At 43.8% G+C, this 17611-nt stretch overlaps 1 protein-coding gene across 26 annotated transcripts in view; it reads right to left on the reverse strand.

The window, feature by feature from the left end:
- The window catches only part of LOC139558019 (E3 ubiquitin-protein ligase HUWE1-like), a 77361-nt gene extending 59981 nt beyond the window's left edge, over positions 1-17380 (reverse strand). For 10 of the 26 annotated variants that reach the window (XM_071373412.1, XM_071373415.1, XM_071373406.1 and 7 more), the window contains exons 1-21: positions 17254-17376; positions 15953-16038; positions 11518-11568; positions 11212-11281; positions 10990-11088; positions 10332-10538; positions 9621-9773; positions 9221-9283; positions 8899-8976; positions 8708-8755; positions 8343-8511; positions 7918-8018; positions 7356-7506; positions 6786-6913; positions 6261-6401; positions 5748-5868; positions 2029-2136; positions 1797-1898; positions 1490-1570; positions 1171-1277; positions 189-381 (exon numbers count right to left, since the gene is read on the reverse strand). In XM_071373412.1, coding sequence (XP_071229513.1) covers positions 189-381; positions 1171-1277; positions 1490-1570; positions 1797-1898; positions 2029-2136; positions 5748-5868; positions 6261-6401; positions 6786-6913; positions 7356-7506; positions 7918-8018; positions 8343-8511; positions 8708-8755; positions 8899-8976; positions 9221-9283; positions 9621-9773; positions 10332-10538; positions 10990-11088; positions 11212-11256 — 2095 coding nt within the window. In that variant the 5' untranslated portion in view covers positions 11257-11281; positions 11518-11568; positions 15953-16038; positions 17254-17376. Of the gene's footprint in view, positions 1-188; positions 382-1170; positions 1278-1489; positions 1571-1796; positions 1899-2028; positions 2137-5747; positions 5869-6260; positions 6402-6785; positions 6914-7355; positions 7507-7917; positions 8019-8342; positions 8512-8707; positions 8756-8898; positions 8977-9220; positions 9284-9620; positions 9774-10331; positions 10539-10989; positions 11089-11211; positions 11282-11517; positions 11569-13404; positions 13424-13927; positions 14020-15952; positions 16039-17253 lie in introns of those variants that run through there. The other 16 variants (XM_071373422.1, XM_071373414.1, XM_071373423.1 and 13 more) reach the window with 9 other exon arrangements.
- Between the last annotated feature and the right edge of the window lie 231 nt (positions 17381-17611).

The following is a 17611-nucleotide window of genomic DNA, read 5'->3' on the forward strand; positions in this document are numbered from 1 at the left end:
TAACCATTAACTTCTAGTGTAGCAGGTATTTCAAATTACAAACCAACATTATACATTCCTACAACAAACACCTATTTTTCAACAGAGTGAATTGTGTCCCAATATACTAGCTTCCTTTAAGTTCACACACCTCTCTCAAAGGTCTCTCTCGCCATACTAGATTGCAAAAACACACGTCCCCAACTCACCCAGAGGGTCAGAGCTGCGGCGTCGTCTCATGGCAGGCAGGTAGTCAGGTGACAACAGCACCTTGAAGAGGCGTTCAAAGGGCTGGCATTGGACGAAGGAGTGCAGGCCTCGCGCATTCAGGCACAAGGCACTGAACACGTTAGGGAGAGAACCAAGCACCTCCCGGGTGGCCGGGACCTGCAGAGAGAGAGACTGTGAGAGAGAGAAAAGGGAGAAAGAGAGAAAAAGGGGAGGAAGAGAGAGAGCGAGTGAGAGACAGAGTGGCGAGGGTAGGGAACAACTGGGAGGAAGGGGACTGGGAAGGGAGGAAAGGAGGGTAGGGTGGGTACGAAGGGTACGGAGGGTAGGGGGAAGGGAGGTTACGAAGGGTACGGGGAAGAGAGGGTGAGGGTACGGGGAAGAGAGGGTAGGGGAAGAGAGGGTGAGGGTACGAAGGGTACGGAGGTTAGGGGGAAGAGAGGGTGAGGGTAGGGGGAAGAGAGGGTGAGAGTAGGGCATAGGGAACCAAAACGTAAAGGCAATCAGGAGCAGGGGGAAAACAATTGGAAAGAGTGAGGGAGGAAAGGAAGCGGTGAAACCAAGGAGGGAGAATGACTGTTTAATGCAATGCTGTGTGACAGAGAGGAGATGGAGGGCAAGATGAAGACTAGGCAGAGTAGGCTCTACATCCACTGGCTACACCGGTGTTAATGTATGACCCTGCTGAAAAAGAAAACGGGACATTTAAACATGTCAAATGTGCAGGAGAGGACAAGAGGGAGATGAGAGGGTGAGCAGAGAGAGAAATGAGGGGGGGGTTCCGCAGAACGACTGAAGAGGTAGAGAAAAGATTTAGAAGAAAGAGAGAGAAAGAGTGACCCCGCATTCAGACACCAACGATATACTTTCCCTCGCACTTATCAAAGCCAACCTGCATTGACAACTATGGAGTGGTCTGAATGCAGGGTGAGCCGAGAGGGGATGGAGTGCTGTGGGACTCACGTCTTTGATTAGCAGGGCATGCAGCATGACATCAGTCAAGCCGTTATCCTGCAGGGAGGAGAGCAGAGACGGCTCCTGGAACACAAACACTGTTACCACCTCCGTCGCTGTGGAAGGGGGAGGGAGGGAGGGAAACGAGAGAAATATGTTTAAAGTCAGAGGGAAAAAAACGGACTCTTACAAACATGGCATAATGTATGCTTTCATGGATTTCGCAGAACTTTCTCAATGATCAAGTGATATTAGTAAACATACTACACATTATAATGCATGTCATGGTAGATTCCTCTGAAGCATGTTGTGTGACTCGAGTACTCACCCAGTAGGAAAAGAGAAGGTCCATAGTACTCTGCATTACTGATGATGTGCTTGAGTGAGGTAGGCAAAGACCCGTCCATGACTGGAGAAGAGAGGCCATACAGAGACCAAGAGGTTAGTCAGGCTACGTCCAGGGGGAATTCATTCAACACTTTTCCATCGTGTTTTGTTGAAGCCCCAGTACCTATTATAAGCATTACAACCTTAACCCATCAGATCATATAGGACCAGTTCCCCTCAGATAGCTTAAGTCTAGCGTATCTCCATTGATCATGCTTTTTAGAGTGTGGTTATCATAGCTTACTCACCGTGACGGATGCCATCAGAGAAGGCAGGGTCCTGGATGGCTTTCTTCAAGAAGTTTAGCATTGACTTCAGCAGAGCTGCTCTCTGGGGAATACACTGCAGGCCTGGAGGGAGATGACACATGAGAGATGGAACACATAGGAGTGTGAGCGCCCGTGTGTGTGTGTTTGACTGAGCGTGTGATAGTCAAAGCTGAGAATGTTTGTTTATGTGCGTTGCTATGTGAGTGTGTACCTGTGCGGGGCGTGCTGGCAGTGCTGCTCTGCGCTCGGTGGTCTGTCTCAGGTCTGGAGCCAGAGGACGTTGAGGGACCAGGGCTGCTCTCCATCCTCTCTTCTGACACTGTTAAGAGGACAGTTTTAGCAACCACAACAACACAGCCAACAGCCACACCACCACCACCCCGCCGCTGCCAAAACACAGCCAACAGTCACCAAGACACAGCCAACAGTCACCAAGGCACAGCCAACAGTCACCAAGGCACAGCCAACATCCACACCACCTCCACAACACAGCCAACAGTCACCAAGACACAGCAAACATCCACCACAAAACAGCCAACACAAAACAGCCATAACACCCGAGGGGTCAGGGTTCCAGTCTAGAAGCATGGTTTCAACTGCTTCTACAATTTTGCCTTGGTACTGCATAGGGATGTACATTGCAGTCAATTTTGCTGTCAACCAACTGACCCTCATTAACCGGTTAACAAACTGTAAAAAAAAATGCATAAACAGTAAAATGATGTGACCAACAGAAAATACTATCAGAGATCTGTATATAATGAGATTCTTATTTCTCCCCGCCCTAGCAATGGTAGTCATCCCAAGGCTGGAAGGCAGGCGACATAGAAACACATTGGGCTTGTTTTGGACAGATTTTGGTGAGTGAAAGCTCTCAGTTCTCCTCTCCCTCGATGATACTATGCATAGAAAGACCGGACATTTTTCTTCAAGAGCTTATTGAAAACATGTAACGATAGCAAGCCAATCGTCTTACAGTCAAAATAACCCAGTCAAAATGCTATAGCCTATAATTGAACACGTAACTTCGGTAATGAAGCAGCTAAGTCAATCAAACAACACAATTCCCTGGAGAATTTTTTTTTTTTCAAAACCTAATGCGAGCAGATGTGACAGAGGTGGACTTGGATTGGTTGCTAACATGACTAGGATTGGTTGCTAACATGACTAGGATTGTGCCCTTGGCTTCTGGACAGCGAAAGAAAGTTGATATGATAACCAACAGAACAGGAGAGAAATGCTGGTTGACCTGTGTCATTATTTGAAGTAAAGCTTTCAGATAATTCCTGCCTCAAGCTCACATTGCAAAGTGGTGGGTGATGTGCCGATAGCCTGCCTACCGTTGACTATAGCCTATGTACTCGAATGGCAAATGGGAGGCGCACTTTAATTACGAGTTGAGATTGAGAAATATTTTTCCTTTTCCAATCGTGGCCATCAAAGGCGATTGCATTTAGAATTGTTATAGGTTGCGCAATGACTGGGCTTACAAAAGCACTTTTTACTCTGTCTCTGTCTGATAGGTGATAGGATATTCATGTATGCTGTGGGCGTGATAACATGCATGACCATAATTCCACAAAATTATGCAAATGAACCTATAGACCGATAAGCATGACTGGTCAAATCTACATCCTTATATTTAACTGACGCACGGCCCAGAAAGACCATTTCCATAGATGGCCACAGAGAAGTCAGAGAAAAATTACTAAAAAGACACATTAGTCATCACCTTTGTGCACAAAACATCCATTAAATGACTCCAATAATTGTCACTGAGGCCGATTTTTAAAAATTATTCAGCACTGACAGCCGAAGATGTTAACATTATAAACAAAAAAAGAAACGTCCTCACTGTCAACTGCGTTTATTTTCTGCAAACGGCACGTGTAAATATTTCTATGAACATAACAAGATTCAACAACAGACATAAACTGAACAAGTTCCACAGACATGTGACTAACAGAAATTGAATGTGTCCCTGAACAAAGGGGGGGGGTCAAAATCAAAAGTAACAGTCAGTATCCGCTGCGGCCATCCACTGCATTAAGTACTGCAGTGCATCTCCTCCTCATGGACTGCACCAGATTTGCCAGCTCTTGTTGTGAGATGTTACCCCACTCTTCCACCAAGGCACCTGCAAGTTCCCGGACATTTCTGGGGGGAATGGCCCTAGCCCTCACCCTCCGATCTAACAGGTCCCAGACATGCTCAATGGGATTGAGATCTGGGCTCTTCGCGGTCCATGGCAGAACACTGACATTCCTGTCTTGCAGGAAATCACACACAGAACGAGCAGTATGGCTGGTGGCATTGTCATGCTGGAGGATCATGTCAGGATGAGCCTGCAGGAAGGGTACCACATGAGGGAGGAAGATGTCTTCCCTGTAACGCACAGCGTTGAGATTGCCTGCAATGACAACAAGCTCAGTCCGATGATGCTGTGACACCGCCCCAGACCATGACGGACCCTCCACCTCCAAATCGATCCTGCTCCAGAGTACAGGACTCGGTGTAACGCTCATTCCTTCGACGATAAACTTGAATATCGACCATCACCCCTGGTGAGACAAAACCATGACTCGTCAGTGAAAAGCACTTTTTGACAGTCCTGTCTGGTCCAGCGATAGTGGGTTTGTGCTCATAGGCGACGTTGTTGCCGGTGATGTCTGGTGAGGACCTGCCTTACAACAGGCCTACAAGCCCTCAGTCCAGCCTCTCTCAGCCTATTGCGGACAGTCTGAGCAATGATGGAGGGATTGTGCGTTCCTGGTGTAACTCGGGCAGTTGTTGTTGCCATCCTGTACCTGTCCCTCAGGTGTGATGTTCGGATGTACCGATCCTGTGCAGGTGTTGTTACACGTGGCCTGCCACTGCGAGGACGATCAGCTGTCCGTCCTGTCTCCCTGTAGCGCTTTCTTAGGCGTCTCACAGTACGGACATTGCAATTTATTGCCCTGGCCACATCTGCAGTCCTCATGCCTCCTTGCAGCATGCCTAACGCACGTTCACACAGATGAGCAGGGACCCTGGGCATCTTTCTTTTGGTGTTTTTCATAGTCAGTAGAAAGGCCTCTTTAGTGTCCTAAGTTTTCATAACTGTGACCTTAATTGCCTACCATCTGTAAGCTGTTAGTGTCTTAACAACTGTTCCACAGGTGCATGTTCATTAATTGTTTATGGTTCGTTGAACAAGCATGGGAAACAGTGTTTAAACCCTTTACAATGAAGATCTGTGAAGTTATTTGGATTTTTACAAATTATCTTTGAAAGACAGGGTCCTGAAAAAGGGACGTTTCTTTTTTTGCTGAGTTTATATTCATCCAGTGTCTGCCATGTTTTTGGATGACGTCATCACTCCTCCCTGTGCGCATGTCATGTTGGTCCATATAAACCAGATTTAAGCACGATAGAGTCCATGAATCTGCTTTCCGCGAACCTGAGTAGATTACCTTAAACAACAGTCGGACATCTTGGACGCAATCTCAAGTATAACACCACCACAACGCCATAAGACCACAGCCACAGCCATACCACTACAACACAATAGCCATACCACAACAGCCAACACTGGATCTATATTAATCACCCATAACAAAAGGCAAGGAAAACATGGGAAAATGGAGGCCATTTAAATTCTTACATTCTAGTTTTGGGAATTGATTAGTTTGTTGGTAATGACCGTAACAACACATAGCTAGCTAACTATTATAGAACAATTACTGGACAGTACCTCCACATACCGTTTAACCCTCAACAAAAGTCAATCAAATGGATCTATATTGACTGACCAAAACATGGTATCATTTTTAGACTAACACCTTATAACCATGTTGATCAATTCATATGGTCTCTTCAACTAAATGTAGGCCTATAGCCCAATGTATGGAACCGCAGATTGACAACAATAGAAAATAAAAAGGAGCCTACAGCTTTCTGACTGGCCATCCACGTCCGTGTCCATGTCCTCAGATTCCACGGTAGAGTTGGGTCTCTGGATCTTTGGCTTGATGACAAAAGGACACTCTTTTCTAGACAGGTCCACCTCATGCTGCACAGAGAGACAGGGAGTGAAAGAGGGGGAGGGAGGGAGGAAAAGAAAGAACAATGAGGGAGAGATAGGGAAAGAGTACAGGACTTTGGCACGTGGTTGTTCCAGCAGAGACTCTGAGCAGAGTACAGAGCCCCTAGAGTGCTGCGTCAGGTCCCAGGCAGTGAGGTGCGTCGTCACCCACTCAGGTTATTTATGCAACACATTTATTATTTCCAAGGTGGGTCACAAAGGCCCCCAAAAGCAACTTCCAAGACCTCTGGCACCAACATGTCAATTTAACCTAATAAAAGCGTTTTGGCTTGGGGCAACAGAGATAGGCAGAGGAGCCTGCCCTGCATCTAGAATGGTAGGTGTGTTAGGGGTATGTGTGTGTGTGTAAAGGACCCTACCTCCAGCCTGCTGATGAAGATGGTAAGGCCGGTATGTGACTGGAAGGCTGCCATGTCCAGGTTGGTGATGAGGTCCACCACTCGAACTGCACGCGTGACAAACGTGATCTGGTCCTGCTCGTCCCCCAGGAACTTGATCACCTACAGAGGAAGGGATTAAAGGAGGGGAGAGGGAGCTGAGACTGTGCACATACAAACACTATGGACCAGACTCCCAGACCAAGCCTATTCTTGTCTTGGAAAACAATTAAGCTCCTCTACATGGAGCCTTTTAGTGTAAAAGGGGGCTTAATTGGCGTACCTATGGGGACCATAAGCAGGAAGGATATATTTAGGTCTGTTCAGCCTTTATGCAGAGCAAGTGAGTATGCTGGACTGGACATACACAGACTCTGTGGGCGATCAACAGATCTTCAAATTGTCAGACACCTGCGCAGCATACGTACATAGTGAAACCAGGCCAGCTCAGCAGAATAAAAAAGGGTGAGTAGATGCCAGGTCAGAGGTGACAGTGTGTTTCTTTACCTTGAGAAGGGCTTCCATCATCCCACAGGAGACCAGGGCCTCCCCCCCAGCGTCGTAGCTGGCCAGGTGGTAGAGGAAGGAGAACAAAGCAGTGGCAAACTGGTGCGGGTACGGCTCCATTAGAGGGTCTGAGGAGACAAACACCCACCGCAGGTTAGAGGCACAGTCAGGGATATTGACCTCTGTTCAACGGTCACTTCAATCAATTATTTTTGTTGTAGGTACTTTCGGTGCAGTTGCCCATTTGTTTAGGCAGCCTTGTTTCCTAGAGCTGGGTCCATCAGCATCCACTGGATTCTACTCAGTCACACAGACAGGCATAGTGACGGGAGACCAAAATACCAATCTTGTCTTGAAGAAAAGTTCTTGAGAGTTTCTTTTCAGAGCTTAGTACAACAGTCATATCCGACCATAACACCAACTCTGAAGTTGTGTTACTCCATTGTTTGCACCTATCTAACTAAGTGGCTCTGGATAAGAGTGTCTGATAAATGGCTAAAATGTAAAGGCTTGTGTTCTCATGGGACAGGCATCAAAACCAGTCCAAGTTCAAATCGATAGACCACTCACCGATCATGGCCTGTATGCAGTTGCGCACCAGCACAGGCAGGAAGCCGTGGTAGGAGGCTGTGCCGGTGCAGTCGATGATGTTGGACAGCTTGGGCGTCCTTTCCAGGTGCACTATGGATGTTAAGGTGCGTAAAGACGCTGCCTTTATGTCCTGAGGAAAGAGACAGGGTATTCATGAAACTATAGAACTGCATAGAGGATTACATATAGGCCAAAAGGTATGTTTTCCTGGACTTTCAAGATATCATTATTTCCAGGATTGTCCATGACCGTGGAAACTCTTTAGGGACATATACAATGCCAAGACAATCATGATTGTATTGTCAAATCTGACCACAAACCACATTGTAATCATATTGTAATGATCATTGTCTTGTATTAGTTACATTAACTACAATCCAGTGACATCTGATACTGGTCTATAATATGACATGATTGCAGTCACAATATTGGCTCCAATTTCACACCTACTATTGGTATGTGACACAGACCCACCAACCCATTAGGGGCTGAGGACAGCAGGATAGACAGAGGGGAAAGGAGAAAGAAAGTAATTTCTTACCACAAGCTGTTTGTCTGTAATCTGTAGCACATCTACCAGCTCCTCTATCAAGCCGTTGTAGAGAATACTGTTGGCCGACTCCTGGAGTGCATTGGAGTACACTGTGGAGGGAAAGAACCCCACAATACAATTGGCTACCACGCAAACTCATTTCAAAGACTGATCGACATGTAATGGATTAAAAGAATTGACTGCATTGATCCCCGGAGGGGAAATTGGATTTGATGCATCAGACAGACAATACGGACACACAGGTAAACATCACAGAGACATAAGCACTGATTACCGACTGAACATAGAAAACCACCATGTCATTGGCGGTGAATGACGGTCTGAGAGTCTAGAAAAACTCTACATAAATCCAATCAATTATAACCTCTTTTGAACTATATTGAGGTAGCACACACTCCCTCCCTCCATCTTACCCAGTATAGAGATGGCGTGGAGCCTGGCCTGCACGGCCTGTAGTCTCTTCTTGTGGTTGGAGAAGCCATGGGCCAGTCTGATGTGTGTGAACAGCAGGGTCTGCTTGTCTTTAGGGATGTTATACATCACCGTAAGTGACTCCATGATCTCACTGGGACTCTCAGAGATCTGGAAAGACATAGAATATCAGGAAACTATGAATTTGGCCTCTGGGGGATACGTTGGTTTCTTTAATATGAATGTAGGATCAATGTAAGAAAAGCAGCGAAGTTCTAAACAAATTAAAAAGGTCAATTGACTTTTGTTCAGTCTTCGGTTAAAATCATTAAATGCTCTGAGAAAATAGACAACATTTGTCCCTTACCTTGTCGAGCTGTTCGATGTGAATGTAGTGTAATGTGTTACTGCTGGTCTGTCGGGGCAGAGAGAAAGTTCACAAATGGTCAATAAAGCCACTCATAACAAGACATGACTTACTAAAGACCAGGGACATGCATTAGTCGCACATTAACATTTGTTTTCTGGTACAGTACAAGGAAATGTGTCAGTCTTTACCTTCCTCTCCACTTTGACCTCAGGGCCAGGTTCAGCATAGAACTCAAAGTGCAGTGTGGTGGCACTGGGAGGGTACTTCTGCTCAGGTCACCATTACAGTGATGGGGGATGCCAAGAGAAGAGATGTGGAAGGAGGGAGAAAAAGACGGGTGAGGGATGCAAACAGAGGATAGGTGAGTCGTGGGGGGGTGATGGAAACGAACATCATCAGTATCATTTGACAGTCATAATGGGAAATGTAATCATTACAAAGCAAATGAGCTGATTGTCTGGAGACAGCAAGCCTTTACAGATTGTGACAATGATAAAGGTTCAGCCTCACCGTCATAGGCAGGTCCCTGCAGCACTCGGCCAGACCGAAGCCATTCTCCTTCCCTCCCCAACTCTACAGGGATAACGTCACACATCAGACCACCTATCCAAATCACTTCCTTACCTAGGCTAAATATCAAGGCAAATACATTAACAGATAATCATTTGTACTCTACTGCTCTATACGGTTGGCCAGTTGGTTTTGAAATACAACACCAAGTGCTAACATCAAAATAAGCTGTGGCTTGCATGTTGAAAACCTGTAAGACTGAAAGCCAAAAACAAACGGCTATGTCACTCATTATCAAAGTTTAGACGGTTTAACATGGACATGCAGAAAAAAGCATCAACAAGCATGTCTTCATCAGGATATCTGATAACATGTTCTCATTCTGCCACCTGCACGGTACCTCAGCCAGATGTTGGAGGCGTGCCAGCAGAGGGGTCCTCTTGTCAGAGCCCAGTCTGGTGATGTAGTTGGAGCGTTTACTGAACACGTACAGGAGGTTCAGCACAGACAGCACCACCTGCATGTCACATGACGCTAACAGGGTGGTCAAGTGCTGTGAGGAGAGAAAGTGAAAGACTGTTTGGTTCATTCCACCTAGGTTTGTGACAGGTGCATCACCCAGAGAGGAAGACACAGTTTATTAATTTAACCTTTACCCAGGACACGTTATTGCAACGTCTTTCCTGGATTATTTTACAAAGACCCCCAAAGCAACAATCTCTGGCAGCAAAATTGTCAATTTAAACCAAGAGGTCAAACTATTTTAGGCAGGTGGGTCCCAACAGAGCTAAGCAGGGAGGCCCACTTCCCCCACACAACAGAAGAGGAAACCACATCATTGTGAACAAATGGGTTGTGTCAGAAGGGAGAAAATTATTAAAGGAAGTGAAAAGGGGAGGCAGCCTGAACATGAAGTGGTCCACAGTTTAATATTCAATATGCTCTACTGAACATGACCCTGGTCATTGTGTCAACTGGAGAGTGGTCCTACTGTCCCTGGTCATTGTGTCAACTGGAGAGTGGTCCTACTGTCCCTGGTCATTGTGTCAACTGGAGAGTGGTACTACTGTCCCTGGTTATTGTGTCAACTGGAGTGTGGTCCTACTCCTACCTCTATAGAGCTGTAAAGGTGCCTGGAGAAGCTGTACTCGATGAGCAGGGCGGTGAAGTTGAGCACGGCCAGCAGCAGGGCTTTGAGCTGCCCGTTGTCCGGCCGGTCACACACCAGCAGCCAGGACATGTTCTCCACCGTCTGGCCCGCGTCACACAGGATCCCATCGAAACGGTCCAGCAGGTCCACCCAGTGGTACAGCTCACACTGGAGAGGAAAGGGGCAGGTGAGGACTCAGGAAATCACTTTAGATAGAGCTAACATTCTGCTGATTGAGCATCAACACCTGGGCCACGTTCAGCAGACAAACGTTGTGGAACTTTACAGATAGAAAGGCCATGAATATAGCTGTTACATGTCAGAGGATGGTTTGTTCTACAGCCCAGGTGAACGAGGATATGTCCCTGGTGACGCCAATTCAGGGACATGTCAGTGTAATACAGTGCTTGTTTCCCAGACCCAGCTTAAGCCTGGTCCTGGACTAAAACGCATAATATTAAATCGAGGACGCTTACAACGGTTCAGAGAAACCTGAAACATTCCTATACATTTACCTGATCAGGTAAAGTACCGCCTATGAATGAAATTGTGATCTAATACAAAGAATGAACGTCACCCAGAAGTTTGACATTAACAAATAATTTGCAAAGTGCCTCACCTTGCCAATATTCCAGGTCTTGATGTGCTGCAGCTCCAACAGCAGTTGCTCGTCGCGGCATCCCTTAAGCTTCTCTATGAGCGTCCTGCAGTCCGCAGGCTGTGAGGAAGAGAGGGCAAGAGAGGAGGGAGAGAGAGGAGGGGGAGACTGTAAAGGACGTAGAGTGCAGGCCCGGGTCCAACAGGGACTACAGACAGAGACAACATTGAGATGCATACTCACAGCTTCAGTGGGGGTTTTCTTTAACTTGCTTCTGTCAACCTTCATTGTCAATAGCTTCTATCTGATGCGCCTGTTGGAATGCAGAACATAATAGATTAACATTCAGACTGACAAAAAACAATGCATGTGTTTTTCCATGGAAATTGTGCTGTTGTGTACAGTTGCAAATTTAGGCCTTACATCTAGTCTAGCAACAAAAAATGAAAAGTTAAATAGTAGACGGTAAGTTTAATTCATTTAAGAATTAAATGGAGCTTATGCAATGGGTATTTTTGAGAAGAAAATAAATATACAAGTGTCACTTACAGTTAAGTAATTTGGCAATACCCACTTAACAGCATGTTTCATTCACAATGCCTAAAACAACAGAAAGACAGTCATTCACATTATAAAGATAAAGGCATTATGAAAGACTAAAAATTATTTTCTCCTGTGTCAAGGCACTAATTTCCCTACAAGCCTTTCAACACTTGTAAGGGAGAGAATAGCGAGAAGTTTAAAATACACTTGTCTAACCATAACTTAGACCCTACTCAAAAAAACATTCCTCCCATGAAAAATGGGTGTCTCTTGTCCAACCAGGGGTCATGTTAATGCAGAATTCTGCATTTGTCCATGAGGAAAAAAAGATAATGCATAAGAAATATCTTGCTGCATTTTGTAAACACATATCTATAACGCTTCTTATTGTAATTTCTGCTCTGCATCAGACTAATTTGACACTTCAGTTGCACTTCAATCGGATGAGATCTATCAGCAGACAGCTGATGTCAAGCTACTTTTCTCTGGATCTTTTCTTGGTGTAGCCTACTGAAATGCAAGATTAATTTCAAGCAAAACATTAGGAAATGTAGCTGGCTGCAATATTTTTATGATAAACAGAAATATAGCAATTTTTCATTGCAAGCTCATTTACTTGTCATCTGATGAAAATTAAGCTATTTTATGTTGAATGTGTTGCAATAATGTATTTTCTGTTAAGGAAAATTATAGTTGCACGTTCCTAAGCACTCTATTGAAGTTTTAAAAAAACGAATATAAAAAACACAGGTGAAATGGTTTAAAATGCAGATTTTTTTGGATGGTCCGAGTTTGAAAATGTATTTATCTGAACTCTTAACGCGACCCCTGCCAACACAGACAGACAGACAGAACAACCAAGGAGGGCCTAGCTAGGAAAATCTATTTGCTCAGTGGTGCAGATTCCAATCATGTAGCCAATACAATTAGGTAACAGTCAGTAGTCTGGACACAGCTTCTGAGCAAGACAGCCAAGTGTGGGTTCAAAAGTATAGGCCTAAGGACAGTTGCGCATCCACACAGTTCCAATCAATACACTGTTGAGAAACATGGCACATTTCCACCAGTATATCTCTGAGCAACATACTATCAAACATGGGTCATTTTCACATTATCTCTCTAAGGCTTGGTTCACTACAAACCCCAGACAAATCAGAAAGACTTGTTGCCAGCTACCCTCAACCTGTTTGCAACTGACTGGATTCGGGGGCTTTGCTCAGCTGGTTCCAAGCGTTTGAAAACCTTGCTCATACTAGTTAGCTTGTTCATCAAGAGATCGTATATTAGCTATATTAATCTACATTACAACACAACTGAATAGCTGAATGATTCCCGCACAGAACTAGTCAAAAACATCAAACGTTACCAGTTTAATGTCTCTAACCTGTCAAGGCAAGTGCTTTAAAAGCATTCAAACTACAATGAATGTTCACCAATAGACCGTAGAATATCTGAGAACGTCGCAATTGGCCAGCTAGCAAAGTTTATACATTTTTTAACAAGAAGGCGAGTATGGCCAACTAACGTTAGCTATCTAGCTAACATTAACGTTCTCTACATACCGCAGTCATACTCAACGTAACAAAATTAGCTAGCTAGCAACCTAGTCTAACACCAGACAAGCATGTTGCTATCCAAAACAAAGCTGGCGTTATCAAATAGCATACACGAAAACAGCATCAACCGAATGGTAGTTAGGTAACTGTTAGCTAGCTAACATTACTGTAGATTGAAGTAGCTAACATTACTGTAGCTAGCTAGCTACTGCGGTAAGGAAATTATTAGCTAGCTAGCTAAAAACGGGAGAGTTCACTAGCTAACGCGGCTAACTGGCTAATGGGGGGAAAAGTCGGTTAGTTAGCTAAACTGTAATCATAAATATGTATTGCATACCTCATCGAAAGAACAAGAGAAAATTCGCGTTTGGCCAAAATGTCCGGGTAGGAGGTTAGCAGCTAGTTGGCTAGCTGGGTGACAGTGGGGAACTGGCTAACTAGCTACTTCAATCAATATTGCTTCTGAGAACGTCAACACACATCTAATACAAGAGGCAATAGCAAATAATACGTATCTAACGAAATGTGTGCTAAACTAGCTAGCAAATTAGCAAGCTAAGCCTAGCCTAGTAATGACAAGTTGAGAGATTCAACCGCCGCTACCGCGAGTATTTTCCCCATTCCTCAAACCGTTTAACACGACGTTAAATCTAGCTCCCGGCTGCAGTAGGCCTCACAAGAAGCCCGTACTCTCCTGCCCTGCATCCTTACCAATACACAAATACACAACCCGTACACACAACTCGCTAGCTGGCAACAGTCACACCCGACCAGACGTGAACGAATCAGTCGTTTATGTTTTACCATACCTCCTCCAAAAATAGTATGCTTGAAGTGGATAAAACGACGCTCTCACTTACCGCGCTGGCTAGCCAGTTGGTTGGTTAGCTAGCCGAAACGTTTAATAACCAGCTGAATCATTCCCCCATACGGACCTAACGTGACAGCGAGTTGGTGGTGTTTTAGTTAATCAAATTTGCGTAGCTAGTTAGTACCTGTGATAGGCGTTTATTTCTGCATCCATCTAAAACATATTCACACACAAAATATGAACGTCTGCTGCAAGTTTCTGTACAAAAGGTAATACAAATATATCAATGTTTTCCATTGTAACAGCAGAAACATTTAGGATTTGAATTCCTGTGTGTTACTCAGTACAAAAAAAACACTTTCGGGTGGAGATTTTTCCCCCCCACATCAAGTATTAATTTCTGAAAACAGTAACAATCAAAACACCACCTATTGCCTTTTATAGAGTACCGACACATTTTATTAATTAAGCCCCTATCCAGCAACCACAATCTCAGCAACCAAATTGTGCATATATTGTCTTTATCATAAGAGTTGTATCTATAGATCTTCTATTAACACAAGTCACCATCCATCCACCCTGTAACTAGGGTAATATTATCCTCTGAATAAGCTGTGAATAAGCTGAAGGTACCAACGTAGTCAGAACTCGTCTCCACTATCATTTAGCAAGCAGGTGAGCAAACATACTTTTGGCATTTTGACAGGAAATCCTGTCTGTCTATGTATACATCTCCAATCTAGTAAAATGTATTAGATGAACGCAATTAACTGTTGGGTCTATTTGCCAAAGCAATTGCAGCATTAAGGTGAGGCCAGACTAGCCCGTTAATTTGATCTGTATTCGTGATTTCAAATGCTTTCACAATGGGAGCCGCAGCTGAGATGATCGGTACATATCCTTACAATTTCAGTGGTTTCCTCTATATGCATTCTTGGCCAATTATTAGTATTGGCCAAGAATGTATTGCCCCCCCTTCAGCCAATTAGTAAAGAGGGCATTTTATACGTCACACACTGACCAAAATACATCCATTCTAATGTTGTCCATTCTCCACGTACAGTCTGGCCTCAACCATAGGGTGTTTTCACACATAATTCTGAGCTATAGTTCAAATCAGAGTTAGATTATTTGTTACATTGTATGTTTTCCCCACAATTTGGTCCGGTTGGTTTCACATTGCCAAATGTCAAACAAACTAAAAGGCCTAAACAAAATCATGTGTTCATGCTAGTAATTACTTTATTTAGCACAAAATGCTCACGTTAAATCCATTTATGATTATCATGAAATTAAGCATCACTTGCATCCCAATATTCATATTAATTTGGCCTTCCAAGAATAACAGGAAATAGCATAATAGCTGCTCTAATTGTGAGGTGAAAAGGCTATATTCAGTAGCCTATATCCCCGGGATATGAAATGATGATGATGTATGCATTTCATCAAATGATCGCAGTCAAACAACCAATAATATAGCTCGTCTCTGGCTACTTTCCTGTGTTTAGTCCAGACTGCGTTCCTACCTGGCGCGAACCGCATCACGGTACAAATGGAATCGGACTGAGACCACCCTTTTTGAGAGAACCATGGTGCGTTGTTTAGTGCGCTTCGGAGTGCAGATAGTTTCGACTGTTGTGAACACTAACCGAACTAAAAGGGGTAAATTAACTCCAAACCAATTTTGTGTGAAAGCCTCCTTAGAGCAGCAAGAAGGATAACCACACTATGTGACAGAAGGATGTCAGAAGGCAAACAATGGTCTCTCGAAGACAGTGGAATACATAAAAGCAAATCACTGGAAGAATCTCGATCTGCTGCTGTTTGTCTGACATCAATTAGACTGCATTGCTATTCAAATGGATTTCTGATGGCCAAAATGCTTTTAGCTACAATTCAAAGTCAAATGAAACACGTTGTAAGTATACAATATTCTCAAGTTCATCTCCTAATTATTTTAGTTAGATAAATAGCATAATAAAATGATGACAGAAGAACGACAACTTTGTTAGAAGAGATGAATACTTATTGTAAATTATAGTAGTTTACAATACTACCAGTAGTTGGTACATACCAGAAACTGCTTTGGTTCACTAGTGCCACCATCATTTCCTCCTCCTTAGCATAGTTTTGTCTGGTCTTCTAAAACAATCTGAAAGCCTAAAAACAAGCACATCTATTGAGCGAAATGTTTTATTTTTTTAGACAGCTGGGCTCCGGAGGGGACATTCCAAACCTATAGCTGAACAAAAAACAACTAAGACAATGGTTGGCCTACCTATTCAAATGAAGCTGAAGGGTATGAGGGAACTGTCATAGATGGGGCAGCAGGTAGTCTAGTGGTTAGAGCGTTGGGCCGAAAGGTTGCTAGATCGAATCCCCAAGCTGACATGGTAAAAATATGTCTTTCTGCCCCTGAACAAGGCAGTTAACCCACTGTTCCTAGGGCATCATTGTAAGTAAGTGACTTGCCTAGTTAAATACAGGTTAAAAAAACGAAATGTAAAAGCAAATGGAATATTGTAAGGCAGTTTGTGAAATTGGATGAAATCTCAATCTAAAGACTCATGAGAAATGTAAAAAAGACTGGACTTATTAATGATCAAATATGAACAACTCAAATGTTACTGACTATTCACACAGTCAACAATATATGATTTTATTTCAAATCTACTTACTAGTAATAACTGAATGTGTGCTGGCAGTTTTGCTCCATTCTGAATACCATTTCTAGGATCTCCTCATAAAACAAACGACCTGTCAATCAAAATACCGGCATAATGTGATGTCCAGCGCTAGCTAGCCTAGTAACTCGCTAGCCTCTTTACATTGGTCTCGGTTTTCTGCTAAACTTTCATCCGCAATCTCGACTAGTAGTAGTTAGTCGTAACGGTATATCTGATTCTCTGCCGCTGAGGTTCGTGTTTACATGGTTAATCGACTAACTCATTGTAAATCTCAAAGCAAAGGGCATCTGCCTCTTGCAAAATGCCTTTACCCTACACAAAATGCAGGAAACATAGCAAACTAGGTTAGCTAGCTTTTCACAAAACACGCAAGCTGCAGTGTGTTTGTAGCGCGTGTATAGCGCACCACAACGACAGAGTTTATTTAAATTATCTTTGCCACAGTGGTTTTTCACTCAGTGGGACCAAAGAGAAAACTCTGGTGGGACTATGTATGCATGGTCCATGGCTAAATTAATAATGGCGGTTCACACAGCAGAATGTCCGAATTTTAGCCTAAAACGACGCGCATTTCAGACCCCTGCTTAGCACTATCAAACCAATATGAACAGATTTTAAAGACTCCTAACTTCAAAAATTAATAATACTAGAGCCCAATGTTAACGAAGATATGCATATAGTTGCTTACCTTTGATGCGTGTAAATTTCACTTCTCCATCTTGCACTAGCGAGCTGGGTAGATTTGAATCTCGCGAGAACAACTGCGCTTCCTACGTAAGCTAGGGGCTTTCTGGCGAGTAGCTTGCAGGAGAGAACGACTGCCCCCCATGTCATTGAAGCCATGGTCGACCGCGGTACTGCAGGCATTGTTAGCGGCAAACAGGATCCCCGTTATAGTGAATGGAAAATGGCAAACTTCGTGTAAAGAACAACATGTTTAGAAGACAATCATGGTACCAATAGTTGATTCTAATACACCATATGTATGTCCTTCAACCGACTATTTAAAAATCACACACAGATATAAGGATAATTTAGTTGCTAAT

The sequence above is a fragment of the Salvelinus alpinus genome, chromosome 28 (assembly GCF_045679555.1).
Source record: "Salvelinus alpinus chromosome 28, SLU_Salpinus.1, whole genome shotgun sequence".
NCBI classification, from domain to species: domain Eukaryota; kingdom Metazoa; phylum Chordata; class Actinopteri; order Salmoniformes; family Salmonidae; genus Salvelinus; species Salvelinus alpinus.